The sequence below is a fragment of the Cicer arietinum genome, chromosome 4, assembly GCF_000331145.2.
Source record: "Cicer arietinum cultivar CDC Frontier isolate Library 1 chromosome 4, Cicar.CDCFrontier_v2.0, whole genome shotgun sequence".
Taxonomy (NCBI): Eukaryota; Viridiplantae; Streptophyta; class Magnoliopsida; order Fabales; family Fabaceae; genus Cicer; species Cicer arietinum.
In genome coordinates this window covers 62,915,320-62,942,937 of record NC_021163.2, presented here as the reverse complement: position 1 = coordinate 62,942,937, position 27,618 = coordinate 62,915,320, and the positions used below count along the sequence as shown (strand labels likewise).

General features: G+C 27.9%; 2 protein-coding genes across 2 annotated transcripts; both read right to left on the bottom strand.

Moving 5' to 3' along the window:
- Positions 1-10,852: 10,852 nt before the first annotated feature.
- On the bottom strand, positions 10,853-16,503 carry LOC101502456 (polyadenylate-binding protein 2-like). Its single transcript, XM_004498987.3, has 9 exons — positions 16,102-16,503; positions 15,880-15,998; positions 14,266-14,922; positions 14,088-14,165; positions 13,900-13,989; positions 12,464-12,601; positions 11,644-11,820; positions 11,353-11,553; positions 10,853-11,280 (listed from the first exon to the last, which is right to left on the bottom strand). Exons 1-9 carry the CDS (start codon positions 16,355-16,357, stop codon positions 11,050-11,052), a joined length of 1,947 nt encoding a protein of 648 aa, XP_004499044.1. The 5' UTR covers positions 16,358-16,503; the 3' UTR covers positions 10,853-11,049.
- An 8,008-nt stretch (positions 16,504-24,511) lies between these two features.
- LOC101502138 (WUSCHEL-related homeobox 4) lies at positions 24,512-26,209 on the bottom strand. Its single transcript, XM_004498986.4, has 3 exons — positions 25,932-26,209; positions 25,118-25,426; positions 24,512-24,899 (listed from the first exon to the last, which is right to left on the bottom strand). Exons 1-3 carry the CDS (start codon positions 26,166-26,168, stop codon positions 24,744-24,746), a joined length of 702 nt encoding a protein of 233 aa, XP_004499043.1. The 5' UTR covers positions 26,169-26,209; the 3' UTR covers positions 24,512-24,743.
- Positions 26,210-27,618: the final 1,409 nt, after the last annotated feature.

Sequence of the window (27,618 nt, the reverse complement as noted above, 5' to 3'; positions counted from 1 at the left end):
CTCATATATGATAATGATATATCCCCTATTTTGGTAAAATGTTGCTTGAATATTAAATATAATAAAAAAATGAACCAAATGTGAAACATCCTAGGGTCCCAAAATTTGAAGTCCGTGCAGTTTTAGGTGAAATTTAGCAAAAGTGTTAATGTATGCCTGCAGCATGCCTGTTTGTGATGATGCACAAATAGCTTTTGTGCATTTGATGAGATACAACCAATTTATCTATGAATTTTACTTTGCTTTAAAGAGGTGTGAAGACATGGAACTTAAAGCCCTGTACCACCTTTACAAGGGTAGTTCCACCATCACACCATAACCTCTTTAATTTTATTTAATATATATATATATATTCTTGTTTTTCCTTTTTTTGTTATATAATATATATGACATGAACTCTAGGGCTCACTAAGGTTAGATCAAGACTCAATACTCACAAAGGTGTTTATAGTTTATTTATTTTGCATCCCGTTTTCACTTAAATTTCTAATTTCTTACTTTGATAAAATCAAAGAAAAACAACATAAAAAATACAAATTCAAACTCATATTTACGATTTTTTACGTTTCATTTCAATTTTTTACTCTAAAAATTTAAATTTAAACTCGTACTCTTATATAAATGTAGTACAGTAATAAAAAAAATAAAATCAATGATAAAAATTATCATTACTAATTTAATAGAGATACATTTCAAATTTTTTACAATTTTTCTATACAAATTTCCGGTTTTGATTAATATTAATTATCATTAAATTACGATAATTGTTATATATATAACATGCTTATTAAAAAAATGATAAAATTCTTTGGCATTTTTTGTTTTTCTTGAAAAGAGTTAAACGGTGGTGTGTGCCATTGCACAAATGATGGGTATCTTATTTTATTCTCTAGTGAATTTGGTCATCTTTGTGCTTTCTTTCTTTTCCTATATAACCCTTCAAAACGGGGTTACTTAATTACTTTGGTTTCCATGTGTCTCCACTAGGTGTAGTTTTTTAATATTATGTTGTGTTGGCCATTGAAACAACCTCTTGTTGTCTATCCAATTTGATCCCTTGGATTAACAATTCATCGATTGATGGTCCCTTTTAATAACAATAACAATGGAACCATTAATTTGTTGGAATATGGATCCTCTAAGCGAATATCGAAAGTGTTCCATGATTCTGACATTTTTGGCACCTTATGTGTATTATCACAATTCATAATACCTACGCATATTTATATTACTTTATTTTCAATTTACTTTATAATTTTTACACAATTTTGTTAAGCAACTAATGTTCTGTACATATTTTACATAATTATTGTCAAACAAAAAATATATAATATTTTTTTGAAGTATTTAGTAATATATTAAAAGTATGATTTCACTTATCGACTTTTTTATCGCTCATTATTTTTAACTTCTCATCTTAACTACTACATTATCTTTATATAAAAAAAATATCTCATAAATAATTCACTATATAACAACAATCGATAGAATCAAGAATTTAATATCTCGCCCTAACTACTAAATTATCTTTCTATAAATAAAAAAGTTTCTCATAATTAATTCATTATACGATCATCGGTAGAATCAAGAATTAAATATGTATATTTTAAAGTATATCTTTAATATATTTTATATTTATTTAATTTTTTTTATAATAATCTCATTTATTTTTTTTATAATTTATATTTTTGGTATCTATAATAAGATCAGATTTTGGTTTTATTCCTTTTAAAAAAAAATTAGAGATAGTCGCTATAATTCAAAATGCTCATTATTTATAAAAAATTAAAGTTAATTCTTATAATTCAAAATGTTCATTATTTTAATCTCTCATATTATATATGTAACTATGTATATTGATATGACATAATATAATATGATGATGTCACATAATATTAGATCGTCATATTACTAAGGTCTCAATGTCACTTTTTTGTATACATGAAATAGTATAATTATTATTAAAAAAAATTAAGACCTAAATATTTATAGGTCTCATAGTTGTTTAAAATATTAACATCGATTTTGTGAAAATAAATTCAATATACAAGTCTTAATTATAAAACACAACGAGTAAAAACAAATGAAAACAATAAAAAAGTTATGTAATGATGAGAAGTTTTTTTTTTTTTTTGTTAAAAAATATACAATCAGTTTTATCAAATTAGTTTAGTTTTTATAATCTAAAAATTAATTTGATTAATGAATTTTAATTAAGTAAAATATTATCCATTAAATCGATCAGAAGTGCTAAGTTTGACCACTAGATATAATAATTATTCATGAGAACTTATTTACTTATCGTTCAAACTTTAGTATATGCGATGACATTTTTCATTAAATTGAGGGATATAAGAAAGAAAAAAATTAATAATAAATAAAATAGATATTTAATGAATAAAATAAATGTATTTATTTAATAATTATATTGCGTATAAGGAGAGTATATCTATACTATAACATTTTGTCAAAAAAAAAAAAAAAAACTATATATACTATGCTATAACATTATAAGCTATAATTATTTTGAAAATTTGTGTTAGGTAATTATTTTTAGGTCATTGATAAACTATAGTAAATATTTTTTATCATTCAATCTAAATATTATCTTAAAAAAATCAATGTAAATGTTTTATAATAGCAGAATGTATTGAATTAATAAATAAAAAATAAGCTAACAAATCATTAATATTTTAAATTGTATTTCCAAATATATATATATATATATATATATATATATATATATATATATATATTATTTTAAAGGTTTAATTATAATTTTCTACCTCTATTTTTATACTTTCACAAAATTGATCATTCTATTTTTAAACGACACTTTTAGTCCCTCTATCATATTTTTTAATTTAAAAAATGATGATTTGATAAAGTTTAAATGATGTAGTTTATGTTTTTATGATATAGAATATTAATTATTTATATGTCATTAATTAAATTACATAAATAAAAAAGTTTGAAGTTGAAAAGTTAAAATTTTAAAGGATTTTATAGTGATTTTATGGACGTTAATCATTATACATCATCGTATAATATAATATAATATTTAAAACAGGTCAAATCGTCATTTTTTAATTAAAAATCAAAATGAAGAAACTGTGTGACTTGAAATTAGGAGAACTGAATTTATAAATTGGTAAAAATAAAAGGATTAAAATTACAATTAATTATATTTTAAAAATGATAACATGAATAATAATATTTTTTTAAATATTTATTATTATGAATATTGTCAATAAACTAATGTAATTCACTTGAATATTACATTGAATGGATTGATATAAATATTACTTTTGAATGTTATATTAAATTCATGAATTATTGATCATTTAATAATTTACTTAATAATATAAAAATCATTTTAATTAAAAATTGTATTGAATTGATTCCTTAATTATTTATCATACATTATATAAAAAATGTTATGATTAAATAAATTTAAATTATTAGCAGAAAAGTAGAGATAGAACATGAAACTTATGCATAATTTTATTTTATCAATAAGTATTTGACAAGTGAAAATTAGAGAATACTTTTATTTTGTAATCTACATTATTCATTAAAAAGTCTATAATAATACTAATTTCTATCTCGATTATATTTTATTTTTTTATATTTTTAATAATTTAAATATTCAATATTACTTTCTAAGCGAATTGTATATTAAAGTAAATATAAATACAATTTATATAAACTTTAGAATTATTTTTCTACTTAACTCAAATATAAATTTTATTTCTGTTATCTTTTTATATTATGTTTATATTCTTAATTATTGTTTTCAAATGATGTGTAACTGACAGGTATTATCGTGTGATATTGATATTTCACATCATCTAAATATATATTTAATATTTTATTTTATTTTATCAAATATAAAAAATAAATAATTATATAAAAAAACCTCAACTGTTTATATAAGTTTATTAACAACCTTTGCTAAAAATATGTTCATTAACAATTTTTATCATTTTAATTTTCAAAAACTAAAAAGTATTCATAGTAAAATCATTAAGTGCCATTTATATTTAAAAAATATATAATATAATGTAAAACAAATAAAAGACTAAATGAGTTTATACAACCAACCGCCTTCCAGCAAAAAATATTTAGAGTTTACATTTTTTCAGTTTTAGTTCGATTGTAAATTTAATTTTTTTTCTTCGTATTTTATGTGAAAATACATTATCTGAATGTTTAGTTGTTTTGTCTGTTATAACAGTGGAACGTTGTTTGATTTATTGTTATGTTGCGATGTTAGTTTAGTTCATATTAAATTTTTACTTTGATACATTACATATTCAATCAATTAACTTTAGTATCGTAAATATTATAAATATGAACAAATGAGTAAATACCATACACTTCAATTTTATTACATTTATAATTTTTTTTTGCTAATTTATGCTATTAGTTTGAAATGTTGTAAATTTATTCTAAGGTTTTATCTTTTCGATTTTATTGACTTTGAATTTATATTATTTTTGATCGATATATTCTATCCATATAAATAAATTAATATCGTTTTTTTAAAAGAATATTTATATAAAAAGAAAAGTCTACAAGCATTAAGTGCCATGATTACAACATATCTAGTTATATTAGAAATTAAAACTTAATCAGTCTAATAAAAAGCTTAATCAGTCAAAAAATAAAATAAATTATTATATAAAAAATCTATTGTTCAATTACATTAAAAAAAATACTATTTTTGAGCAATGTTAAGGAGAAACCGCATTTTAAATATTATTATGTTGAAGAAATTAGTTAATTGTCAACTGACTACACACTTTACTACATTATTATAATAATTAAAAAAACATAGACTTAAATATGGAAATAGTTTATGTAAATTTCATGATGTATGGTTTTTGTCCCTTAAAAAAAATACATTTTTGTATCTACAAAATGAAATTGTTATTGATTTAGTCCCTAAAGTGAAACTATTTTACAAACATGATGAGGTGGTAAATAAAATAGTACAAAACACAATTATCAAAATTAAACTTTTAAATTACTCTCCTAATTACACTTTTGTTTGATCTCTAATTAAAGGTTAGGTAATCCCTATTTTACCCAAAAAAGAGTTTCTCCTAATTTTACAATTCATTTGAAGTACCTGCAAAAATTTGAAACCTAAAATCTCAAAAAAATTACAATTGATTTTCGATAACTGGATATTTTTTTAGCATGACCAATAAAAAGAATGAATAATTCAATTAATATGGTCCGTTTTAATCAAACTTCATTTGGGTGATTTGGGCATTAAAAAACAACCTTAGATTCAACAATGAACATGTTTATTTCCTTCAAGTTGTAAATTTGGTAAATGGAACACTAAGCTTACATAGTGATACTTTTATACACAAGACTCGCTTTAAAAAAGTTAGTCTCTTTTTTTACCCTTCTCATAGCTATCAAACAAAATAATAGAAAAGACAAACGAATTGTTCAATTTTGTTGTAAATGGCAAAATGTGACAAAGAGATAATGATAAATAGATTAATGAAGTTACTACATTTAAAGACATAAAAGATGTATTTTCGAGAGAGCTAGATGAGTTTGTCTATTCCACATTTGAAAGATAAAAAATGAACTTTCTTGGAAAGAAACTAGCCAGTGGCCATCATTAATTGGCCTAACTATAAAAAATAAAATAAAAATGAAGTGACTACTCATTTGAACGGTGAAACCACAAACCACATGAGAAATCAGACCACATGTAAAGTAGTATAGCACCAGACAACTTGCTTTCACTTGTCAAGTTCACTTCATTTTTTTATTTTATTATTATTAATAATTCTTAGTACTTTCTTGCTTTATTTTTTTAATAAAACAAAACAACTCTTCAAAGCAATAAATACAATCTCATAATTTATAAGAAAAAATAGAGTGACCAGGATATGCGCTTGTAACAAGTTTGACCATAATGCAATGCTTATAAATTATTGTTACTATGCACACTAAAAAACAAAGCAAAATCAAAATTGAGACAAATGGTTAGGTAATTGATTCGAGATGTTGAGGCACCTAAAGGTTACAAGCATAAAACAACAACCAAGTCATTTAAGTGAATTGACCACAATCAATTAGATAATATGTTTTAGGTTGAATACTCCTTATAAATTAAATTCATAACAATTGGTGTTTTATTGAGAATTAGACGCATAAAAGACTACCCTATAGCCTTGAGATATACCTAGATATGCCTCTGTCTTTGATGCACCTACACAACTAGGGATCAAAAGGGAGAGAGGGTGAAAAGAAAAACGAAAGACAATGTCTCTATGAGTTGCAAAAGTTATGTGTTATGAGTCGACGTTAAGTAGATAAAAAAAATTATTAATGTGGTATCTAAGTTTCAACTTAATGTACTAGGCTTTTAGATTAAACTCTCTTCATAAATTTAAAAATTAATAATTGGTGTTTTCTTTAAGAATTTGGCTACAAAAAATACTATGTGTAGACATAATGGAATATTGATGGATGTGTGCAACTGCTATAGAGAAAATATTGATGTGTTTCACTTGCTTTTTGCTCTCCTCACGTGCTTAAGTCATAACACTTGATGTTTTTATTGAGAATTAGATTATGAGAAAAAAATATACCTATAGACTAGATTAAAGTACTCAAAGGTTAGTGAAGCTCTCAAAGAGCGAAAGACTACCATCAAATCAGTGCAAATAGAGTGAAAGTAGTTGTGTAGTCAACTCTTAAAGAAGTGAACATATTATAAGCCTCACATTAAGTAATTAAAAAATAATCAATTTAATACTTAAATCATGAGACTCTCTCACTTAATATAGTCTTTTGAAGTGAAATTTTCTCACAAAATTAACTCATACTTAGAAGGTAAGAGAGAAATAGCAATCAAAATCACATAATAGGTGAGATATAAAAGGTTATAGTAGATCTTAAAAATAAACCTATAATAGATAATGAGTCAAAGTAAGGTAAAACCAAATCTTACAAAACCTAACTCAATTTAATCAATTATCACTTCTAGTTGCAAACAATAATAAAATGACACAAAATAGTATAGTTTAAAATACCACTCATGAAAATGATCCACGTAGAATTTGACTCGAATGATATAAATAACCATACACATGCAAGCTTATACAACATTCGAAAAGAGGAAATGTCAAAATGACATAAGGATAAAAGTTAGGAGGCTAGCCGATATTGTTGACTAAAAATAAACAAGTGTACCTCAAAATACACAACATGTTTTAAAATTGAGAGATTTGTTAAAAATCATCTCTCAGCATTTAAATTACATCTAGCTATACATAATGGAGTATCAACCAAACTATACGTTTTTCCTATAAGGAAGAGCTGGTTATTACACAAACATAATTTGAGACAACTAGTACCACACACTCAGATATAACATCCAAAACCACCAAATATATCATCGTGTCTCAGATATATTACCAAATATAATACCTAATAATAAAACAAATATAAAGAAAAATAATGATTTATTGGAATATTATGATACCACTAGTAGTGTTAAATAACATTATTGAGTTACTTGTTTTCTAAGCAATAACTTCTTCTTGTTCAACATGGAATTGATATTGTCAATTAAAACAACAAATTTAGAGATGTAATTATAAGTTTAATTTTTAAGTTTAAAAATATCCGAATAGCTCAAGAACCTTTAGATTAATTATACCTATTAGTAAAAAGTCTATAAATACTTTATAGTATCGACCAATCATAAATTATATTCTACCTAATTTGTAAAACCCATCTACACTGATTGAATCTTCCCCAGTAAGAATAAATATCTCGAAGAAAATAAGATGGTACTCCCTCCTATCTTAATTATTATAAAAAATACATACTTATTATAATTTTTGATTTCGTGTAAATAAATATAAAATAAATAACTTATCTCTAAATTTTTCCTTATTACTATATTTTTGAATTTATCATTTTTTTACTTATTTTTCTTTTATTTTATTTTGAAACAATTTTATTGTTTTTATATTTTTCTTGTTACTTCATTTCCTTGTTTATGGTTTCTATTATTTAATTTCCTTATCTATGTAGTTTCCTAACATTTTGGGAATATTAACATGAGAAATACAGTTTTTCTTACAAGAAAATCTGAAAACAATGAAACCAAGAAGCCTGGAAAAAAATGGAAAAGGATAAATTAGAAAGTATAGTAATAATTTTTAATTTATCCTATTTTTTCTTTTATTATTCTTTTTTTGAACCAATTTATTGTTTTTAGATTTTATTGTTACTTCATTACCTTCTTTTTACTTTCTATTATTTAATTTCCTTATCTATGTAGTTTCATGTTATTTTGGGGAGGTGAACATGAGAAATACAGTTTTTTCTTACAACAAAACGTAAAAACAATGAAACCAAGAAGCAAGAAAAGAACTTAAAAAAGATAAATTACAAAATATAGTAAAAAAATTGAATTTATCCATTTTTTACCTATTTTCTTAATTCTTATTTTGAACCAAATTTAGTGTTTTTAGAATTTCTTGTTAATTCATTTCCTTGGTTATATTTTCTGCTACTTATATACTTTCCCTGTATATGTACATAGTTTCCTAATATTTGGGAAGTTGAAAATGAGAAATACAGTTTCTTTATATGAAAATCTAAAAAACAATGAAATCAATAAGCAAGAAAAGAAAGTAAAAATTATAAATTAGAAAAATACTATAATAATACGGAAAGCAAAAACATAGAAACTAAAACAAGCAGCAAAAACGATGTAACCAAGGCAACTAAATATTTAACGAAAAAACAAAATAATAAAAAGTAATAAATATAGTGTGTGCTTCAAAATAATATTTTGTCACGTGTGTGTGGATACTCTAAAACAATGGTCCATATACATTTTGTCTTTTAATTGTTTAAAAGAATTTTGTTTACCAAAAACAAAGTCGGAAAGCTTTTATTTCGCCCAATTTATTGAACAAACAGGAATTGTTTTATTTATTGCATAAAAAGTTATTTATTTATTCTTTGTGAGAATGTAATTATTAAACTTTATTTTTGAAGAACTAAAGCTGAGCAAAGAGATCATTATTCCTATATATATTTCTTGATATAATGGAGAGCTCAAAATCACTTAATTTTGTTTAATGAATGATGTATAAAATTCATTGTTAATATATGAGAGTACAATTTTAATCATAAAAATGAGAGATAAAATATGGCCACATGATATATAGGAACTTATGTATTAGTCCACCTTAGAATTAGGCTAGACCAGTCCTATTTAATTTAGATAAGGTCAAAAAATTTAGAAGATTATTTAGATAAAAGAATGAGACAATTTTTTTTTCTAGGTCTACCAAACTTATGTGGTTAAGTACATTATTACATTTAAATTATAATTTTATTAAACTTTTTAATATTTGAAGTATACTAGCAAATATATATTTTTTGACAAAAGTTAATAAATCTCTTTAAATGTATTATTATAAAATATAATTTAAATTAAAAATCACATAACAAAGTTAGATGACCTAAAGCTCATATAGTTGATATTAAATTTTAAATTTTTTTTTTTAATTTTATTGATCTATTTACACGATAATTTGTGAAAAGACATCAAATTATTTATTTAAATATGATAATATGAAATAGGTTTCAACTTAAAAATAAATCCTTTAACAAATAAAAAATTACACTTAAGTTTTGCATTTTTAAATAAACCAGATTTATTTATTTGTTTAAAGTCTATTTCAATTTAACTTATTTTCAACTAAACTAAAATTTTGATTGGAATTATCCCCTTCAAGTAATTGTATGATATAATTACTGCTTTTCCACGTTCAATCTCTATCAACCGTTGAAACGATTTAAAATTAATTTTATATGTGTGATTTATACTATTCGATCTCAAATTAATGCCAAGATTGCCTACTACGTAAAAGTCTGTTATTTTCCTACAGCATGGAATCAAGGTCCCAAAAATCTCATGACTTGATTAAGGTTCTAATTAACCCAAGTTCTATAATAAAGAAATGTTATATATTCTTTTTTCCATTTCAGGTAAAAAAAAACAGCTAAATAAAATGTCAGGAATTTTAAAATATTTTATTAAAGCATCTAAACAAAACATTTTGTTGAACATTTTAAATCGTCTCAAAAATTATACTCTCAAAAGGATTATGAGAGACCTAACAAGACATGTTAACATGTTAAAAGACATTTGTTAACAAAACTCATTATTAAACCTTATCATTTTCGAACTTATAAACATCAATCTCTTCCTGCCGTCCCCTCTACTATTCTGTTGAACAAAGTTGGCATAAAGATGACTGAGGACGTGCATTTTAACGTCAGCGGCAACGAACTTAAGAATAACCTCTCCAAACATTTAAGTGATGGGCTTATTAGTATTGATCATGCAAGATGGAGGAAAATTAAATTGGGTCATTTCTTAACCGAAGCTTAAAATAAAGACGACAAAAAGAGAAAAATGAGTATGCATAAAGGTAATCTTCAGATTCATTACACCAACTAAACACCAGTAGTAATAGTATACATTGTTCGGACATTAAAAAGTTAAAAAAATAATTTGATTTCCTCAAAATAATTAGACCAGCCCGTCACATTGACCAGTGTTCAGTGCAAGCACAAAAATGAAGAAGAAAAAAAATACTGAAACAGTCAATTAATAGTACTACAATCAATGAACTACTTGCTCTAAAAAAAATAATACCTAAAAAATTAATATTTTTAATTTTAATTTTCAACCAGATTCACCAACTTAATTTTTAAGCTAATATTTTTTTGTTTGTTATATTTCATTCATGAGGGATATAATATTGGGGGGAAATAACGCAAACCATAAATCCATAAAGCTAATAATAAGAAATCCAAGGGTTGGAATCCTAAAACACGGCGGAAACAAAAATAAATAAAAAGCAACGTACAAAGAACATAATAACTTCTGTAGTACTGACTAACATCAATCTAAAAGACAACGACAAAAACAAACGGGTGATATGATTGATTTAAGGATTCCTGTTGACTGATTAATAGGATCTAAGACACAAGGGTGTCATTGAGAGAGAGTGTGGCTAGTTGATCTGCCGGTTGTTGAGCAACATTTCTAAGCACATCCATGGCTTCCGCAACTTTGGCCTTGAGAGCATCTGGTGATTCAATCAGATGCAACACTTCAGGCTGGTCCATTTCCAAAAGCATGCCAGTAACCTTAGCTGCTGCATCATGTTCCAGCTGATCTACAAGCGGATACAAAGCCTCCCCAAGCATCTGACCATACATGGAAAAATATCAGTACGATTGAATGAGAACTGAAAAACAATGTTCGGAAACAGGACTTACAGTCCTCTGTTGTTCGGAGGGAGCATTCGCGAGTGCTGTAGCCAAAGCCTGAATGGGCATTGGTTGGCCTACAGCATCACGGATTGGAAGACCACCCATGTCATATGGGACGGACATCATTCCTCCAGCAACTCCTTGAAGAGGGACATCTTGCATGTTGCGGCCAGGAGGGTAGCGATAAATGCGTTGCCTTGGAATCATCTGAGAAAAAAACAGAGCCCTTTTATCAGTAACCTGACATCAAAGAAAAAAGATAAGAGCGATCATAAGAGAATATTTGCATAAGCAGACCTGCTGCTGCATCATTGGCCCTTGCGGCTGGGGTTGTTGACCAGGACCAGCTCCGCGGCGCCCACCTGGGCGAGGGCCTTGTTGGCCCTGCTTAACCATTGGAACAAAGAAACTTGGCATCGGACCACCACCAGGTCTCATTCCAGGAACAAGCTGCTGCTGATATCCAAATCCAGCCTGGAATTATTATTGGAGGGGTGATTACTGATATATTTCCATCTAAATTGGTTATTTGCATAAATATGCCAATAAATTAGAAATGGTATGTTAATCTGATGGAGACTGTTGATCTCAAGCACCATATGAAGGAGACATTAGAGTCAAATATAACCTGTTCACAACTTCTCCGCGGCGCCCACCTGGGCGAGGGCCTTGTTGGCCCTGCTTAACCATTGGAACAAAGAAACTTGGCATCGGACCACCACCAGGTCTCATTCCAGGAACAAGCTGCTGCTGATATCCAAATCCAGCCTGGAATTATTATTGGAGGGGTGATTACTGATATATTTCCATCTAAATTGGTTATTTGCATAAATATGCCAATAAATTAGAAATGGTATGTTAATCTGATGGAGACTGTTGATCTCAAGCACCATATGAAGGAGACATTAGAGTCAAATATAACCTGTTCACAACTTTGCAAAAGAATTACATGAACAAAAATGAGCAGGCTCACAAGTACAACAAAATTTAAGGCACACAGACATGAATTTATTACATGCTAATGTGAAATATGATTTTCACAAGTAAAACAATTTCTAAAACATTGCATCAATAAAATAACAGCTTAATTTGCAAGCAAAAGCATGATAGTAATTACTTGTGGAGGAATCATGGCCGGAGGCCCCTGCCCATACATAAATTGTTGTCCAAGACCAGGAGCACCAGGAGGGTAGAGTGGCATTCGGGGTGCAACAGAAGGTGTAATTGCAACAGGCCTCATTTGTGAAAATTGTGCCTGCATGAAGTAAGTAATTACAGTGAAAAATGGCTACAACACAAATGCAAAAGTTTCTTTAAGATTCCTTAACGTTTATCACTTAAGAACCTAGAAATAGCCCTCTAATCATCATCATCATCGTCTCATGATAAACCATTAAAATGAGTAAAATTAAAAATGGATGGCACTAAATAGACTTAGGGAAATGTTATATGTGAGGGAAATGTTCTATGTGATGGGTTGACAATAGTAACAAACAAATAAATTTAACTAAACCCGGTCCGGCCATCAACTCAATCGAGGCATTGAGCAATTGGTAAAACTAATAGGCCACCCGTTGAACAGAACTGCAATACAAAGATCTCTAATAAAATAGTTAATTACATGAACATATTACACTAAAAAAAATGAAATAGTTTTTGACCATCCTACAGTGAAAATAATGTCATGTTTAAAAAAACTTAATTGCAATGCATGCAAGCTATTAATATTTTATGAAGTAGTGCTTTTTAGGAATTATATGGAAAAAGTCACATCAATCCTAGCTATTATTTTACAGAAAAACAAAATGTCAAAGAATAAAGATAACAAGAAATTAAAACAAACACAAATAGTGTCAAAAACTATTCTTTAACTAATGAACTATATTCGAAAATATATATAGGATTGGTGGAAAGTTTGTCATATAATTCATAAATACTTCATGTAACTATCTAATAACAAGCATGCAATGCAATCAATTTGTATTAAATATTGAGCTTTATGTACATTTGTTTAATTTTTTAAAAGAGACCAAGTCAGGTGGTTCAACTAGGAATATACCTTCTATAGATTTCAAGTTATACTAAGTTAAACTCGACTTTTTTTTCACTAAATATGCACTCAGGTAATGTACTAGGCAATAGCAATCAATTTCCAGCATCCAGGCCATTGTACATTACGCTTCAATTGCAACGGATAATAACCCTCAGAGTATGTGAGGTTCAGGTACCTCCACCAGCAAGAGGTACACATTGGTTGCATCCCTATGATAAGCCTCTTGAAGCCTCAAGATATAATGATCAAACGATGTAGAGTATCGCATTTATTGAATCAAATAATTAAAAATTTCAGGTTAACAAGGATAATTTTGGTTAACCATCAAAAAAGAGATGATTTATGTGACTGAACAAAGTATATGTCTCACACATGGAAATATACAATGATCAGACAGAGATATTCACAAGTATTAGTAGAGGGACTTCTGTATTTAAAAATAGCAGTAAAATCATAAAAGAACCAAAGTGATTCCTGACCCACAATTACAAACATATTACCTGTAACCTTGCTCTTCTATCTTCTTTCCTCTGTGCAACAGCAACATAAAGAGGTTTGCTGGCAATCATTTTACCATTCATCTCTCCAAGCTACAAAAGTACCGCAACATTTGTATATAAATGTTATGTTAATGGTATAGTTCCTCAAACAACATAAATACAATAGCCAGTAACAGTTTTATACTTACAGCTCTTGATGCTTCCTCAGGAGTTGAAAATGCAACAAATCCTGATCCTCTACTGACTCCATTTGGATCTCGCATAATCTGCAGTATGAGTGAAAAGAACCTAATTGTTCAAATTCTGCCACAAAAATAAAGATTTGACTAATACAGATATATCAGTAAAAAGAATCATATTGCCAACCTTGTATGAAGCAATTGTGCCAAACTCAGAGAACATTTCTTTGAGCTTTTCATCACTAATGGAATCATCCAAATTCTTGAGATACAAATTTACACCTTGAAATTTGTCTACAGATTCCTTAACAGTCTGCTCGAACCGACCTTTCAGCTCAAGCTCCCGTTCAGATTTTTTCTGAGCTTTTCCCACATACCACTCCTTGTCGTCAAATTTCTTTCCATTCAATGCCTCCACAGCATTAGCAGCATCGTCTGGATCTTCGAAATTGACAAAACCAAAACACTTTGACCTACCATCTGCATCTCTCATCAAAACAGCACTAGTAATGGTGCCATACTCTCCAAATACTTTTCTCAACTCATCTTCCATGAATGACTCAGATAGGTTTTTCACGTAGACATTATTAAATTTTGTCTTACTAAAAACATTATCTCTATCTTGCTTACGTAGGAAATGACCCACATACACCTGTTTATCATTGATCAGCATGCCATTCAACTTATCAATTGCATTCTGAGCAGATTCCTCAGTGTCAAATTGAACAAAACCATAACCTTTAGACTGACCCGAACCGTCAGTAGCTATTTTGCAAGATAAAATATGTCCAAAAGTAGAAAAAGTATCATGTAAAGCTTTGTGATCAATTGTCTTATCCAAATTCTGCACCACCAACACAATTATCAAAATTATCAGACTCAATTAGTCCAATCAATTGATATAATATAAAACAAACACTATGTTTCCAAACCACTACTTAAATATATCAAGTAAATACACAATCTAGCCATGTAGTCAGTAGCAGATAGCGTAGCGGCCAACCCTCAAAACGCTATAGCAGTGTAGCAGGTAGCAGTAAAGCTGCTATGCCGAAGTCTAAGGGAACATCTAGAAGCAATTGATACCATACACGTATAAAGGCAAAAAAATAGAAAAATTCAAAAACTAAAGAAACGTTCAGAAGTCATAACTTGAAAAAATGTCATTGCTACTAATATTTCAAACATAATATAAACAGAAATTCCATGATTCCAGCATCTAAAAGCAATAAACAAATATTTTTTTGTTTTAAAAAAATAAACAAATCATTTTATACTTGTTTTTACTAATTAAATCATTGTGTATTATTGATTAAAAAATATAAGTGTTTTTTAGGGTCTTGTTATGCAAAGCGTTTTCAATAAACCAAGTTGCAGACCTGACCAATGAACAATGACTGTAACGAAAATAACCAGCCGGAGGCGGTCGTGTGCCCCTAACAACCATAGTTAAAGGCATTTAAGACATTTTCCTGTGCATGAACTACTGCTTCACAGAAAAAGCTGGCCTTCTCTGAGAATTAGCCTCGATCAAGGCTGCTACCCTAATCTGCCACACAGCGGCATTTTACGTAGCGCCAGACAACCGTGGCACGATCGCGGCTGCAGGCCGTTGCTGACTATATAGCAACCTAGTGTTTAAAATCATCTCTATTTCAGATTAATCCCTAAGTTTGTACAGCTTCAGTCCTTGCAATTATATGCATAAAATTCCAGGATTGATTCCATAGATTAAACTACCTATACACTCTACTAATTAATGTTATTTTCTAGATAATGTAAAACAGAAAAGAAAACGCACCTTGATAAAAATATTTGCAGTACCACTCTTCCTAATACTAGGATCCCGATGAGAATACATAACCCTAATGGATTTGCTGTTCAGTGGAGTAAAATTCAGCATTTCCAAAGCCGTAGCCGCTAAATAAACAACAGAATATAAAATTAACCACAATTCAGAACGACTTAAAGTGAATTAAACTATAGTAACATATAAACAATTCAAAAGGTACAAGAAACTAACCATCCTGAGGGTTACTGAAATTAACATAACCATAACCAAGTGAACGACGCGAAGCCAAATCCCTACAAACCCTAACCGAAACGACTTGGCCAACCTGATTGAACAGATCGTAAAGCTGAGAATCGCTGACATTTAGGTCAAGGTCACCAACGTACAATGACGTCGTAACGAAGTTCGGGTTCGGTGCGGCAACCACGCCGTTCGAAGGAGCCGACACGGCGGCGGGAGTTTGATGCTGAACCTGAACCTGAGCCATCACCACTTCAAATCGATGATAATAATAAATTAATAAAAATTAAACCCTAACCGAACCACTTCACAGTTCTCAAAAAAGATATAAATTGAAAATTAATTTCAATTTTTTTTTTTTGGGATTTTTCTTCTTTGAGCGTGTAAATGGACTAATGATAAACCCGCCGGTGATCGGAACGGATGAGGGATACGGCGGAGATACTTAAATTTTTTTGGATTTTTTTCTTCAGTTTTTTTTTTTGGGAGGGCAGAGAAGGCTGCACTGCACTGCACCACACCGGTGCACACGTGTATGAAGTATATAAACGACGAATTGGAAACCCTAGTTTCCCTCCTTGGCTTAAAAATGCTATGGGCTTAGATATGGTCCACTTTGGTCAATAGTTTGGACTCACGGCCCATTTTAGACAACGAACTTACAAGGTAACATATTATAGGACACATGATGGAGACTTTGTCTGGTCTTTGTCTTTTCTTTTTTTAACTAAATCCTTTTTAAATGAACAAATTTTTTAGACAGTAATATTAGTAAATATTAATTTTTTTTATAACTTCTGAATATAACATTTTTTCGCTTATGTTGCAACAATAATTGGTATCCTTTTACCTTTCAACCTCGTAAGTTTTCATTGGTTAAATATTTTAATTGATCACTCAACTACCAAGATAATTTAATAGCATTCATAAAAAAATAATAAATTATACATTCAAGTTCTTCATTCTTAATTTGAGCAATCATAACCTATATTTATAATATATGTACATGTAGAGGCATAAGACTTTTATTACTATTTTTTTTGCAATTGAAGTTTTCCCTAAACATGTAAACTTTAGGTGTAATGGGAATTTATAATGGTTTCTTTGAAACCAAATTGTAGTTGAATGTTGAGATTAAAGAAGTCAATTAGTCCAAATCAATGCATCACTTTCATAATATCTCATTCTTACTCATGATAAAAATATAAGTCAAGTCATAATTCATGATTTAACTATTTCTAAATTAGTGTCCTCTATAATCTCTAATGCACAATTTTGTATAAATATAGATTGGAATTGAAGTAGCAATGTGAATTTATAAGAAATGGAGTTTCAATTGTAAATTCACCTATTTAAAATTTTCTGTTAAAATTTTAAGAAAATAATTCAAGATTGATTTTGATTGTGAAAACAGAAAACGGATAACGTTCTAGGTTCTAAAAACAGAAAATGGATAACATATTTTGTTAGTTAAAATCAACAATTTAGCTTATCTATTTAACTTGATAATCAAAAGCACTGAAAGTAAATAGAGATAATAGAAGAGATGTCACACAATGATATATATCATGGTTCCCCCAATTCGGGCTACGTCGAGTCCTCACAACTATAAGAATTTTCACTAAGTGTTTAAACAGATAACGTTCTTGATTTTACACAATTTTGTTTAGATCAACCTTAATCGGTTACAACAATTATTTCAACACATAAAATAATTCAACCATGTCACTTATCAATTTTTAGAGAGAATTTTACAATTCACCTTTAACCATAAAAAAGATTTGCTACAAACTACTCAAACTATAAACAAGCGTTACAGTCTTGAGTTTACACGATAATAATTTAAAGGGATTGATAGAATAAAAGTATGTTCAACTCGTGTTTGAGAATAGATTATTGAATAAAGAGTTCAGTGGAATGATTATGATATTTGAAGAGGAAAGATGAACTGAATCTTTTGTTTGCGATTGAGAAGCTTTCAAGTATGTAAATGTATGTAAGTGGTGGATTTTCTTAGCACTTGAAGTTTTGATTTTTGCTAGAGCTTGGGGTTCCTTTTATAGGCTTCAAGGTTGGTTGATGAGAACTAATTTGATTGTTGCAAAGGTGTTCATCTAACATGTGTTAGATTTGACTAAAGACTAGACTTTTTGAACCATGAATGTTCTTAACTTGAACATTATGTGTTTTTGCTTTTTTTGATAATAATGTCTGATTTGTAGTTTATCATTCTTGATTGTAGCGATCCTTTTTTATGCACACTGATATCTCAGAGATTTGTTTAATGTATTCAGATCAAGATTGTCTTTGATTCATGCAAAACAAGTTTGAGAATGATTGTTAATATGTTGGAGAACGATGTTAACATTCTAAAGATTAATTGTAACATGTTTGAGAATTATGTTAAAATTCTGGAGACTAATGTTAACATGCTGGAAAATGATGTTAACATTCTCGATATTGATCTTAACATGCTGGAGAATGATGTCAGCATGGGGAAGAATGATCATTTGTCACTTTTGATTTGAGTCGTGTCTTTTAATATTTAATCTTTTGGAGTGTTTCTTTTGCTGATGTAAGAGTTGTATATTCCTTGTAGATGTATTGGAAATGCATTCATAATTTGTAGGAGATTTCCTTGCATTAACAAATGATTTAAACTTGTTTGATGAAAAATGAAAAACGTGGATAACGTTCTTGATATTCTATAATATTGTCAAGAACGTTCTTGGTATTGTTTTGTTCATTTTTTACTTTTCTTTAAACTGATATTGCTTGCATTGTTTAGTAACTATATTAGATTATTACGCTAAAAATCACATATTAAATTAACACATCATTTATAATTATAATTCGAGTATTTAATTAATATTTGTTTGTTTACATCAAAATATTAATTTGAAATTTTACCTCAACAAAATGTATTGAGATGTTACTGAGTCAGTATATAGTCATGCTAGTCTGTCATTAAGTGAAGATTCAATCTAAACATAAATGATAACAATTTAAAAATTGATAGAAGCCAATTTAGTAAGAACATTAAATTTACCTATGCATATTTATATTTATTTTTTATTTATATATTTATTCATTTGTATTTATTTATATTCAACAACTATTTATTTATTTATTTAATTATTTATTTATTCCAAATTCTTTATATGCCATAGATGATATGGTTATTTGTTTATATAGGTGCTTTACCTATCTTATTGCAAATGTCAACAAGGTTCATTTGGATAACGGTTGGTGGTATAATTTATTCATAGAATTTATTTATTTTTATAACTTTGTTTGATAGTTTAATACGGTATTTTTAATTTAGTTTTAGTTTTATTTTACTATCTTTTTTGTTTTTGTTGTAATGAGAGGTGAAGGAATAAAAAAAGAATGCTAGTACAAAGAGTCTTGAAGTCAAGTGGTACAATCATGATCTATCATAATTAAGAAGATGAAAGAAAATTAAATTCCAACAAGGATTAAAGTCTGACCGTAATTATCATTATAACCGTAATGATTGAATGAGAAAAAAATGACGGTAATAGTTATATTGCATTTATGTATAGTGGATTATAAATAATATACATATATTGGATTGGATTACACATTCTTACGATCTTATTTGAAATGGTGAATAAATTATGTTGAAGTGGTTTTTGTAGATGTAAATCAAAGGCTTCAAATTAAAGATTATTCTGTGTTCTATAATTCTCCCTGTACAGTGTGTTTATATTCTCTTCAAACAAAAACTACGGCACATGGTGTTAATCATTGACTTGTGTGATTTTCTTAAACATGTATTTCCTTAATAAATATATACTAATATTGCATTTAATTATTTGAAATTTGATACTTTTTTTATTTTAGAAAAACTTGGTTATCTAGAGGCATAAAAATGAAAAATACTATGAATGCTTTTTTTGGCATGGTTGTCCTTAAAAAAATGGTTTGAAGTACAACTATGAACAAATGGTTGATGTTTCTGAACAGTGTTCATAAATATCACAAAAAAAGTTTTTTGTCCAAACATCTATCTCAAAATTTGTGACATAAAATTATATAGATATGGCTTTGAAAAATTATTTTCTCCCCAATTTGTTTGAATGTAATGAAAACGTTTACATTAAATTTGTTATTATTAAATCTCTTACATATGTAGTTAGTCTCTAATTCGTCTCTATTGTGTGTCTCAAAATATCAATAAAAAATTATGTCCCAAAAAAAAATGCAACTTTTTAATAATACTTAAAAGTTCAAGATTTTTTTTATAGAACACTAGTACACATTTTTTTTTACATCAATAGGAGTACAAGAGGTACTTAGACTCGCTAAACTATGTTACAAACACATGATTATACAAGACACCAAGACAATTTGATGGTTGTTACACCCAAGTGTGAAATTATAATATACCCTTATGGGTTGCTCATCCAACTCTTAGAAATCATTTTCATATGGTTGATTAAGCCTGGATACTATGTCATACCTCGTACGAGGATAATTTTGTTTCTTTTCACCTTGATACAACATATTATTCTCACGAGCCATATGATTGTGCATTTTTACTTCAATTTTCTTCTCTTTAATGATGCGTCAAATTGAGTAAAATGCACCATGACATTATGTTGGAATAGGTCTCTACACACCCATCCAATTTAAAATTTCATCTCGTATGCAATATGAAACCGTAATTAAATAATAGGTGTCGTGATGTTTCTTCATCTCGAAATTAAGAAACATAACTTTTCATTGTTTGGTCTGCCAAGTTTCTTCGCAACAACACATTTATTTTAAAATCAATCTCCAAGATAAAAAAAAAAAAAAAAAATTCTTACCCAAGGACCACATAAACACAAATTTTCATTTATGGGTTCATATGTTTAACTCTTAAAGCATATATGAGACGATCACCAGTACAACAACATAACACCTTATCCATTCAATCCACATGAATGGTCAACTTTAGACAACGTCGTGATAATTGATGGATACAAAAAGGGATCATAATAGTGACCAATGATTAAATTGGAAGAAGCACAAAGCACTTGATTTTATATACCTCGTCCACCTTGTCTTGTCTTAGTGATAATTATACACTATAATTTACAATCTCCTCTATATTTTATAAGTTAAACCAACCAACCTCTCCACAACAATCAAGAATAGAAACAAGATAAGCAAATCGTCTTACCTCAAACTTCTATGAGTAGAAAAATATGTTGTAGTACTATCATTAACTAATATGCTCGTTCAAAAATAACCTTTAGCAACAAACATCCCTTATTCCTTCTTTCCGCATAATCCATTGCTTCATTTAAGATAAGAACATTATCAAGGATTTGTCTTTCGAGTAGGAATGTTGTTTACCATGAAGGTGCAAACATGATAAGGGGGTTGAATTGTATTTGAAAAATTTGATAACTTTTTGTTAATTTGATGAAGGCTGGTTGATTTTTATGAATTACTTAAATAAGAAGCAATCGAGTTCAGAGACAACAAACAATGAAAGTATAAATAATTGGACACATAGCTTTATCTTGGTTCACTACTAACTTGGTTACATTCAGTTCCCTCATTCAGAAAGCTTGAATCCATTTATTCAAATATCTTGAATTACAAATCACATGACTCTCTAAGGTAGTCTTTCCAAACAGCCTAACAACCCCAGACTTTTTAAGGAACTAACCACCTTGACTCTACAAGCCAAGTCTTCTCCTAACAATCTGACAACCTCAGATTGTTGAAGGAATGCAACCAATACCTTGACCATACAAGTCAAGTCTTCTCCACACAAACCAACAACCCCAAATTGTTGAAGGAACACTAAAACCATTATCGAGCTAGGTTACAAGAATTTGAAACTTAAGTAATTTGCTTATAACAATTTGATTACAGTAATGACTATCACACTATAAGAAAAACACTTGGAAAATATTTCTCATCCGAACAACTGTTTTTCTCTTTGAACTCTAAGATAAATTTGAAATTTTGAGCTTAAGTTATTCTACCATTTTTTATTTTATTTTTTGACGATCTTCTTCTTTTGTCTTTATATCTATTTATAGATATAATTAGAACTTCAATTTAGTACTTGTTTAATTCTAAATTGTATCTTCATTCTTGGCTTGGTTAATAATGATCTTATTCAAAAATAATATGAACAATATATTTTTTGATAATATGTTATTTAGTCAATTCTTTATTTATGAATCCAATCTGAATAGTTTTTCTAAATTGATTTTATCCGTCCTTTGTTCTCATTAAGTTTTTAAATTTTTCATATTGACTATGTTTGTTTCTTGTTCAGATTGAGTTTGTAAATTCTTAATATTGATTTTGTTTGTATTTTGTTCAGATTGATTTTATAAATTCTTCATATTGATTATGACCGTATTTTATTCAAATTGAGTTTGTAAATTTTTCAAATTCATACTGTTCATATTTTGTTGTAGATAAATCTCGATCAAATCTTTTTCGAAATTTGACCACATCCTATTTCTAACTCGTCAAAGATTTTATTCAATCATAAATCAGAATAAAATCTTATTTTAAATTTTCTTCAAAAACATGTGATCATATATTCTTTTCAAGTTGGTCAAAGATTTTATTCAATCATAAATCTGAATCAAATCTTATTTTAAATTTTTTTCAAAAATACAGTTCTTCTTTCGTACTGAAATCAATTATATTATACTTATAAAAACTTTGTTAACATCCAATCTCTAAATATCTAAATATAAAATCAACAGGATTTCAAAATAACTTTTGTATAAGCTACTAATTAAGGAGATTTGGCAATAGTTTGTTAATGAATAAGGATCATCCTTCTTTGGGATCAATGAAATAAAAGATAATGTAATTTGCCTTCGGTAACTTTGGGTGGTGAGGAACGTTTTCAAAAAAACCTATATCTTCTTTCAAAAAGTCTCAACTTGCTTTAAAAAATTTAACTTTGTACCCATTTGAATCGAGACTTTTAGTGTTGTCGAAACATCAAATTTCCCCATTGTCCTCTTCTTCCCAAGAATAGGGTTGTAAGCATCAAATTCAAAATTTCACCGATTAAATAACAACCTTTCATGCTCAAAACCATAAAGACACCTTCCACCCAATTGTTTCCAACTTTCAAAAGCCTCTAAGTTACTCCTCCTCGGAACTTTTCCTTTACTGTGTATGTTTTCTAGCCATCCACATAAGAAAAAAAAAAAAAAAAGACAAATTTTCCTTAACGAATTACATAATGCCCGGATGCTTGACCCAACAATTGAAAAATCAATCTAATTAGTTTAAAATTCCAATTCACCTCAGCACAATTGGACAATGTTCGGATATGTCTATGTCACCTTCTAATTGTGCACTAACCTTCCATTTCTCAACAATACCTTGTGTCAATTCGAATCTATCGACATTACCCTTTGTTATTTAAATATACAACCAATTTTTAGTGGCCCTTTTGGGGACTATATACTTTAATTATTAATTTTTCAAATTGTTGATCTTTCTTTCCCTCCCGATTCTCATGGTGGGTTAATCATTGACCCTACAATCACTGTGAATCTGTGATACTAATCCATATATAGGCCTAAATTTGCATGTAATATACCATTAAAAAATTATATGAACCATGTACCACCGTTTTCTCACTCAAATGTGCCTTACTTTATCAAAGTCTGATCTATAGTGTGAGTGGAGTATCAAGTGTGATTATTATGCAATTTCGGCTAGATCGAGGACAATAACATGCTTTTTTCAAATTAATTTAGTTTAATCGTACTTTTACTCTTTCTATTTTCATCAAATTATTATGCAATTTGGTTTTATTGAGATTTTTGAATTAAAAAAATAATAATTTGACATATATTTTAAATAGTTGAACGTACGATTTCATAATATATAATAATATAGATGTATTAATTATTTATATGTTATCGATTAAACTACAAATATAAAATAATTTTGAAATTGAAAAGGTAAAATTTTGGAGAATTTTATCACGATTTTATGGATATTGATAATTCTACACCATCAATCAAATATCACGTTATTTAAAATATGTCACATTGTTATTTTTTAATTAAATAATCAGAATAAAAATTAAAGCTATTAAATTTTAAAATTAAAAATGAATTTCGTAAATCGATAAAAATATAAGACTAAAAATACAATTAAATTAATTAATTTAAACTCTAAGATCATAGCTTAATTAAGATAAGTTTAAAGAAGAATTAGAGAAGTATGTAGAAGTAGGTGCGTGGACTTCAGTGTCCTATATAGCTTCACCTTTTAACCAAAAGCTCTCGATTCACAAGCCTATGTTGTCAAAAAAGGATTTAATGTTTTCAAAGTCACACCTAACTACGCTGAATTAATCAACAAATAACAAAAAAAAAAAAAAAAAAAATAGCGACAAAATAAAGTTTTGTTAATTCGGCTCCAAAGTCAGGAACAATAACATTACGTGAAAGAGTACAAAGACACAGTAGTACACATCTTTGTCTTTCTTCTTTCCCAATGCAAATGAAAGAAGAAATTACACTAAAGCAAATTAAAGCACATTACGGAAAGAAAGAAAAAAAAATCTAAAAATTCCTTATTATTGCTAAAATGTTCATGATAAAATTAAACAAACCCCTTCATCTGCCTTCCGGATGTAATGGGAAAAGCTCTAGAGTTTTATGTTCCTCTTCTTTGCACATTGACCAATTTTGCTCTTCTATGTACTCCAATGGCCAACTCCTACTCTTTTTCAATGGACTATGATCTCCTTGATCTCTTTCCATTACTTCACCCTGCCCAAAATTAATGTAACATATTCAATAACCTATATCTTGTTTCATTGTTATAGACACATTGGGTACGTACGATAAATAAATGTATATATAGTTGTGGAAAAATCATAATTGATATTAATCTAGAAATAGTAATCTTTAATGCATCCTATTAAATAATTAATTAATTATAGCTTGAAAATAATAGAATTAGACAACATAAAGACATATGAACATACCCTTTTGGGGGTGTCCAAAGTTGTAATGCAACTAAAGGTGGGTGACACAAGTGTTGTGGTGGGAGTTCGAGGACTATGAACAAGGCCAAGACTATTTCTTTTCTGCTTTTGTCTCTCGCGTGCTTTGTGGTTTTGGAACCAATAGAACACATTTTTCCCTTCAATCTTTCCGTACTTGCCAAGTTGAATTGTGATTTGTTCTATTTGTTGTGCATTTGGAGTTCTCATCCCTCCTCTGTATAACATCTCTAATATTCCTATTTGTTCTTGTGTTGGATTCCATCTTGTCCCTCCTGGAAGCGTCTCAACCTATAAATTATTATAAATACTTAGCATACAAACTGGCATTTTTAATTATAAATAAATAAAAATAAAAATAAAAAATTATTTTTTAACTATATCATCGCGACTTTTAAAAAAGGTGGTAATGTTCGGGGAGTCATCGGATATTAAATGTCAATATTTCTTCGAAAAGAAATTTAACTTAATATTTTTTATGAGACGAATTATTAATGTTAGTCATTGTAAGTAAAATTATGTCATTATCTTAAATTTTACAAAAATATATATAAAAATGTGTTTTATATAGTTGAAATTAAAATTAAGCGGTTAAAAAAATATCTTCATATAAAAAAATCGCCAATTTTTGTTTTTTATGTCATGGTGGCTGTAGGCCTGAAGTTAATGTGAATTATTTATGTTCTTAATTTCTTTTTTATTGCATGATATGTGCACGTGAGTTAATTATGACTATTGCATGAATAGAGAGGCTTAAAAGAAAGATAAAATAATTAAGGAGAGTTTAATTATGAACCTGGCCTTGTGGTGAAGGTGGATCTTTCTTGTTATCATCGGAAGAAGCAAGATTAATTCTGGAAGCACTTTCGGGTCTAATGAAACTCTTGAGATCAAAAGAAAGAGAGGGGGTGTTAGTAGTAGAATGATCGGTGTTATTAGAAATTTTAGGAGCAAGAGGGCGTAAACGCTTGCACCCAAGTGTAAGGGAAGGTTCATGCTCCCAAAATCCACGTGTGAACTGATGCACCTTCATGTTTGAATTTTTTCCACACGGTGATGAAATGGATGATGATAGGGAATGTGATTATATAGAGAGTTAATGATGATATATGAATGAATATGATGATGAAGAATAGTAAAAAGTATACAAAGTGGGAAATGAGGTGTTGCCTACAAGAACCAAGACCAAATGATGAGGTGTAGTTGACTTTAGAATTTCCCTCTCTAAATTAAACTAAAAGTTAAAGACGACAAAATTTATCAAATCAAATCACATATTAAAGTTTTACAACATCAACAGAAAAGCACTTCTCTTTACAAAATACGTACTGTGCCCGGGTTAGTTCGTGCCAGATGTGTAATAAACTTTTGGATTTCATTTTTATTAATAGAATAATATTTTTTTACATTTGACCAATTTTTTTTTTACATCTATGGGTTTATTTAATTACATTCATCAAGTATATATTTATAAAAATATTTTATAAACTATATATTCATTGTATAATTTGATTAGATATATATGTATTAAAATTTTATATCGTGGATACATAAAAATTAATTTCACAATCAAACTTTAATCAAGAGTGTGTTTTTATCATGTAGATATTTATAATAGATGTATGTATTTTATAAATTAGTATAGTGAGAAATGAATATACTGGTGAGAATTATTATTATCATTTTGAAAAATTGTGCATAATTATCTGACAATGGTAAAATTAGGTTTATGTCATTTAATGAAATTTATTTAAATTTTACTTAATGATACAAAATATTTAAAATTTAATTCGAATAGTTGATGTATTTAAGGGTTAAATAAATTTTTATTTTCTGTAGAATTTGACTATTTTATTTTTAGACTCAAATTCGTCAATTTTTAGACCTTAAAATTTATTGTTTTTATTAGTCTTTGATTTTATATCAACTATTATGTATTTTTTGAATTTTTAAATTGATTTTTGAAGTAATATTTATGAACATGTTTAACAACTTCTTTATAAAAATTTAGAATTTTTTAACAAATAATTAATTAAATATAAATTTTTAAGTTTTTGACGCTTAAAAATTTATATTTAATTTATTACATGTTATTTTTTTAAAAAATATCATAAATATTACTGCAAAAATTTATTTATAAATTCAAAAGATAAACAAGAGTAAGTTTAAAATCAGGAACTAAAAATGAAAAATCTTAAAAGATTAAAAGTTGATGAAATTTTTATAAAGTAAAAAAAAAAGTAAAATTTTACCGAGATTAAAAACTTATTTAATTTTATATTTAATATTTTTATAAAATAATTTCTTTTAAAAATTTGTTCACTTATTAAGCTAGTAAAAACGAAATTTATATAATTCATAAGACATGATTCAACTGATATATGATGATATTATTAAAGTTTAGATATTCGTAATTGTGTAAAAATAATTTAGACTTATGTCATTTAATGATGAGTTATTTAAATTTCTTCTTATATTTTGAT

Excerpts from the sequence above, each read along its gene's own strand:
- LOC101502456 (XM_004498987.3), bottom strand. The coding sequence starts at position 16,357 with ATGGCTCAGGTTCAGGTTCAGCATCAAACTCCCGCCGCCGTGTCGGCT. Across the intron at positions 15,999-16,101 it reads TTTCAGTAACCCTCAGGATG|CGGCTACGGCTTTGGAAATG; the intron begins GTTAGTTTCTTG and ends TTGTTTATTTAG. Across the intron at positions 11,281-11,352 it reads CCTCCGAACAACAGAGGACT|ATGCTTGGGGAGGCTTTGTA; the intron begins GTAAGTCCTGTT and ends ATGTATGGTCAG.
- LOC101502138 (XM_004498986.4), bottom strand. The coding sequence starts at position 26,168 with ATGAAGGTGCATCAGTTCACACGTGGATTTTGGGAGCATGAACCTTCC. Across the intron at positions 25,427-25,931 it reads CACCTTCACCACAAGGCCAG|GTTGAGACGCTTCCAGGAGG; the intron begins GTTCATAATTAA and ends AATAATTTATAG. Across the intron at positions 24,900-25,117 it reads CTTTGGACACCCCCAAAAGG|GGTGAAGTAATGGAAAGAGA; the intron begins GTATGTTCATAT and ends AATTTTGGGCAG.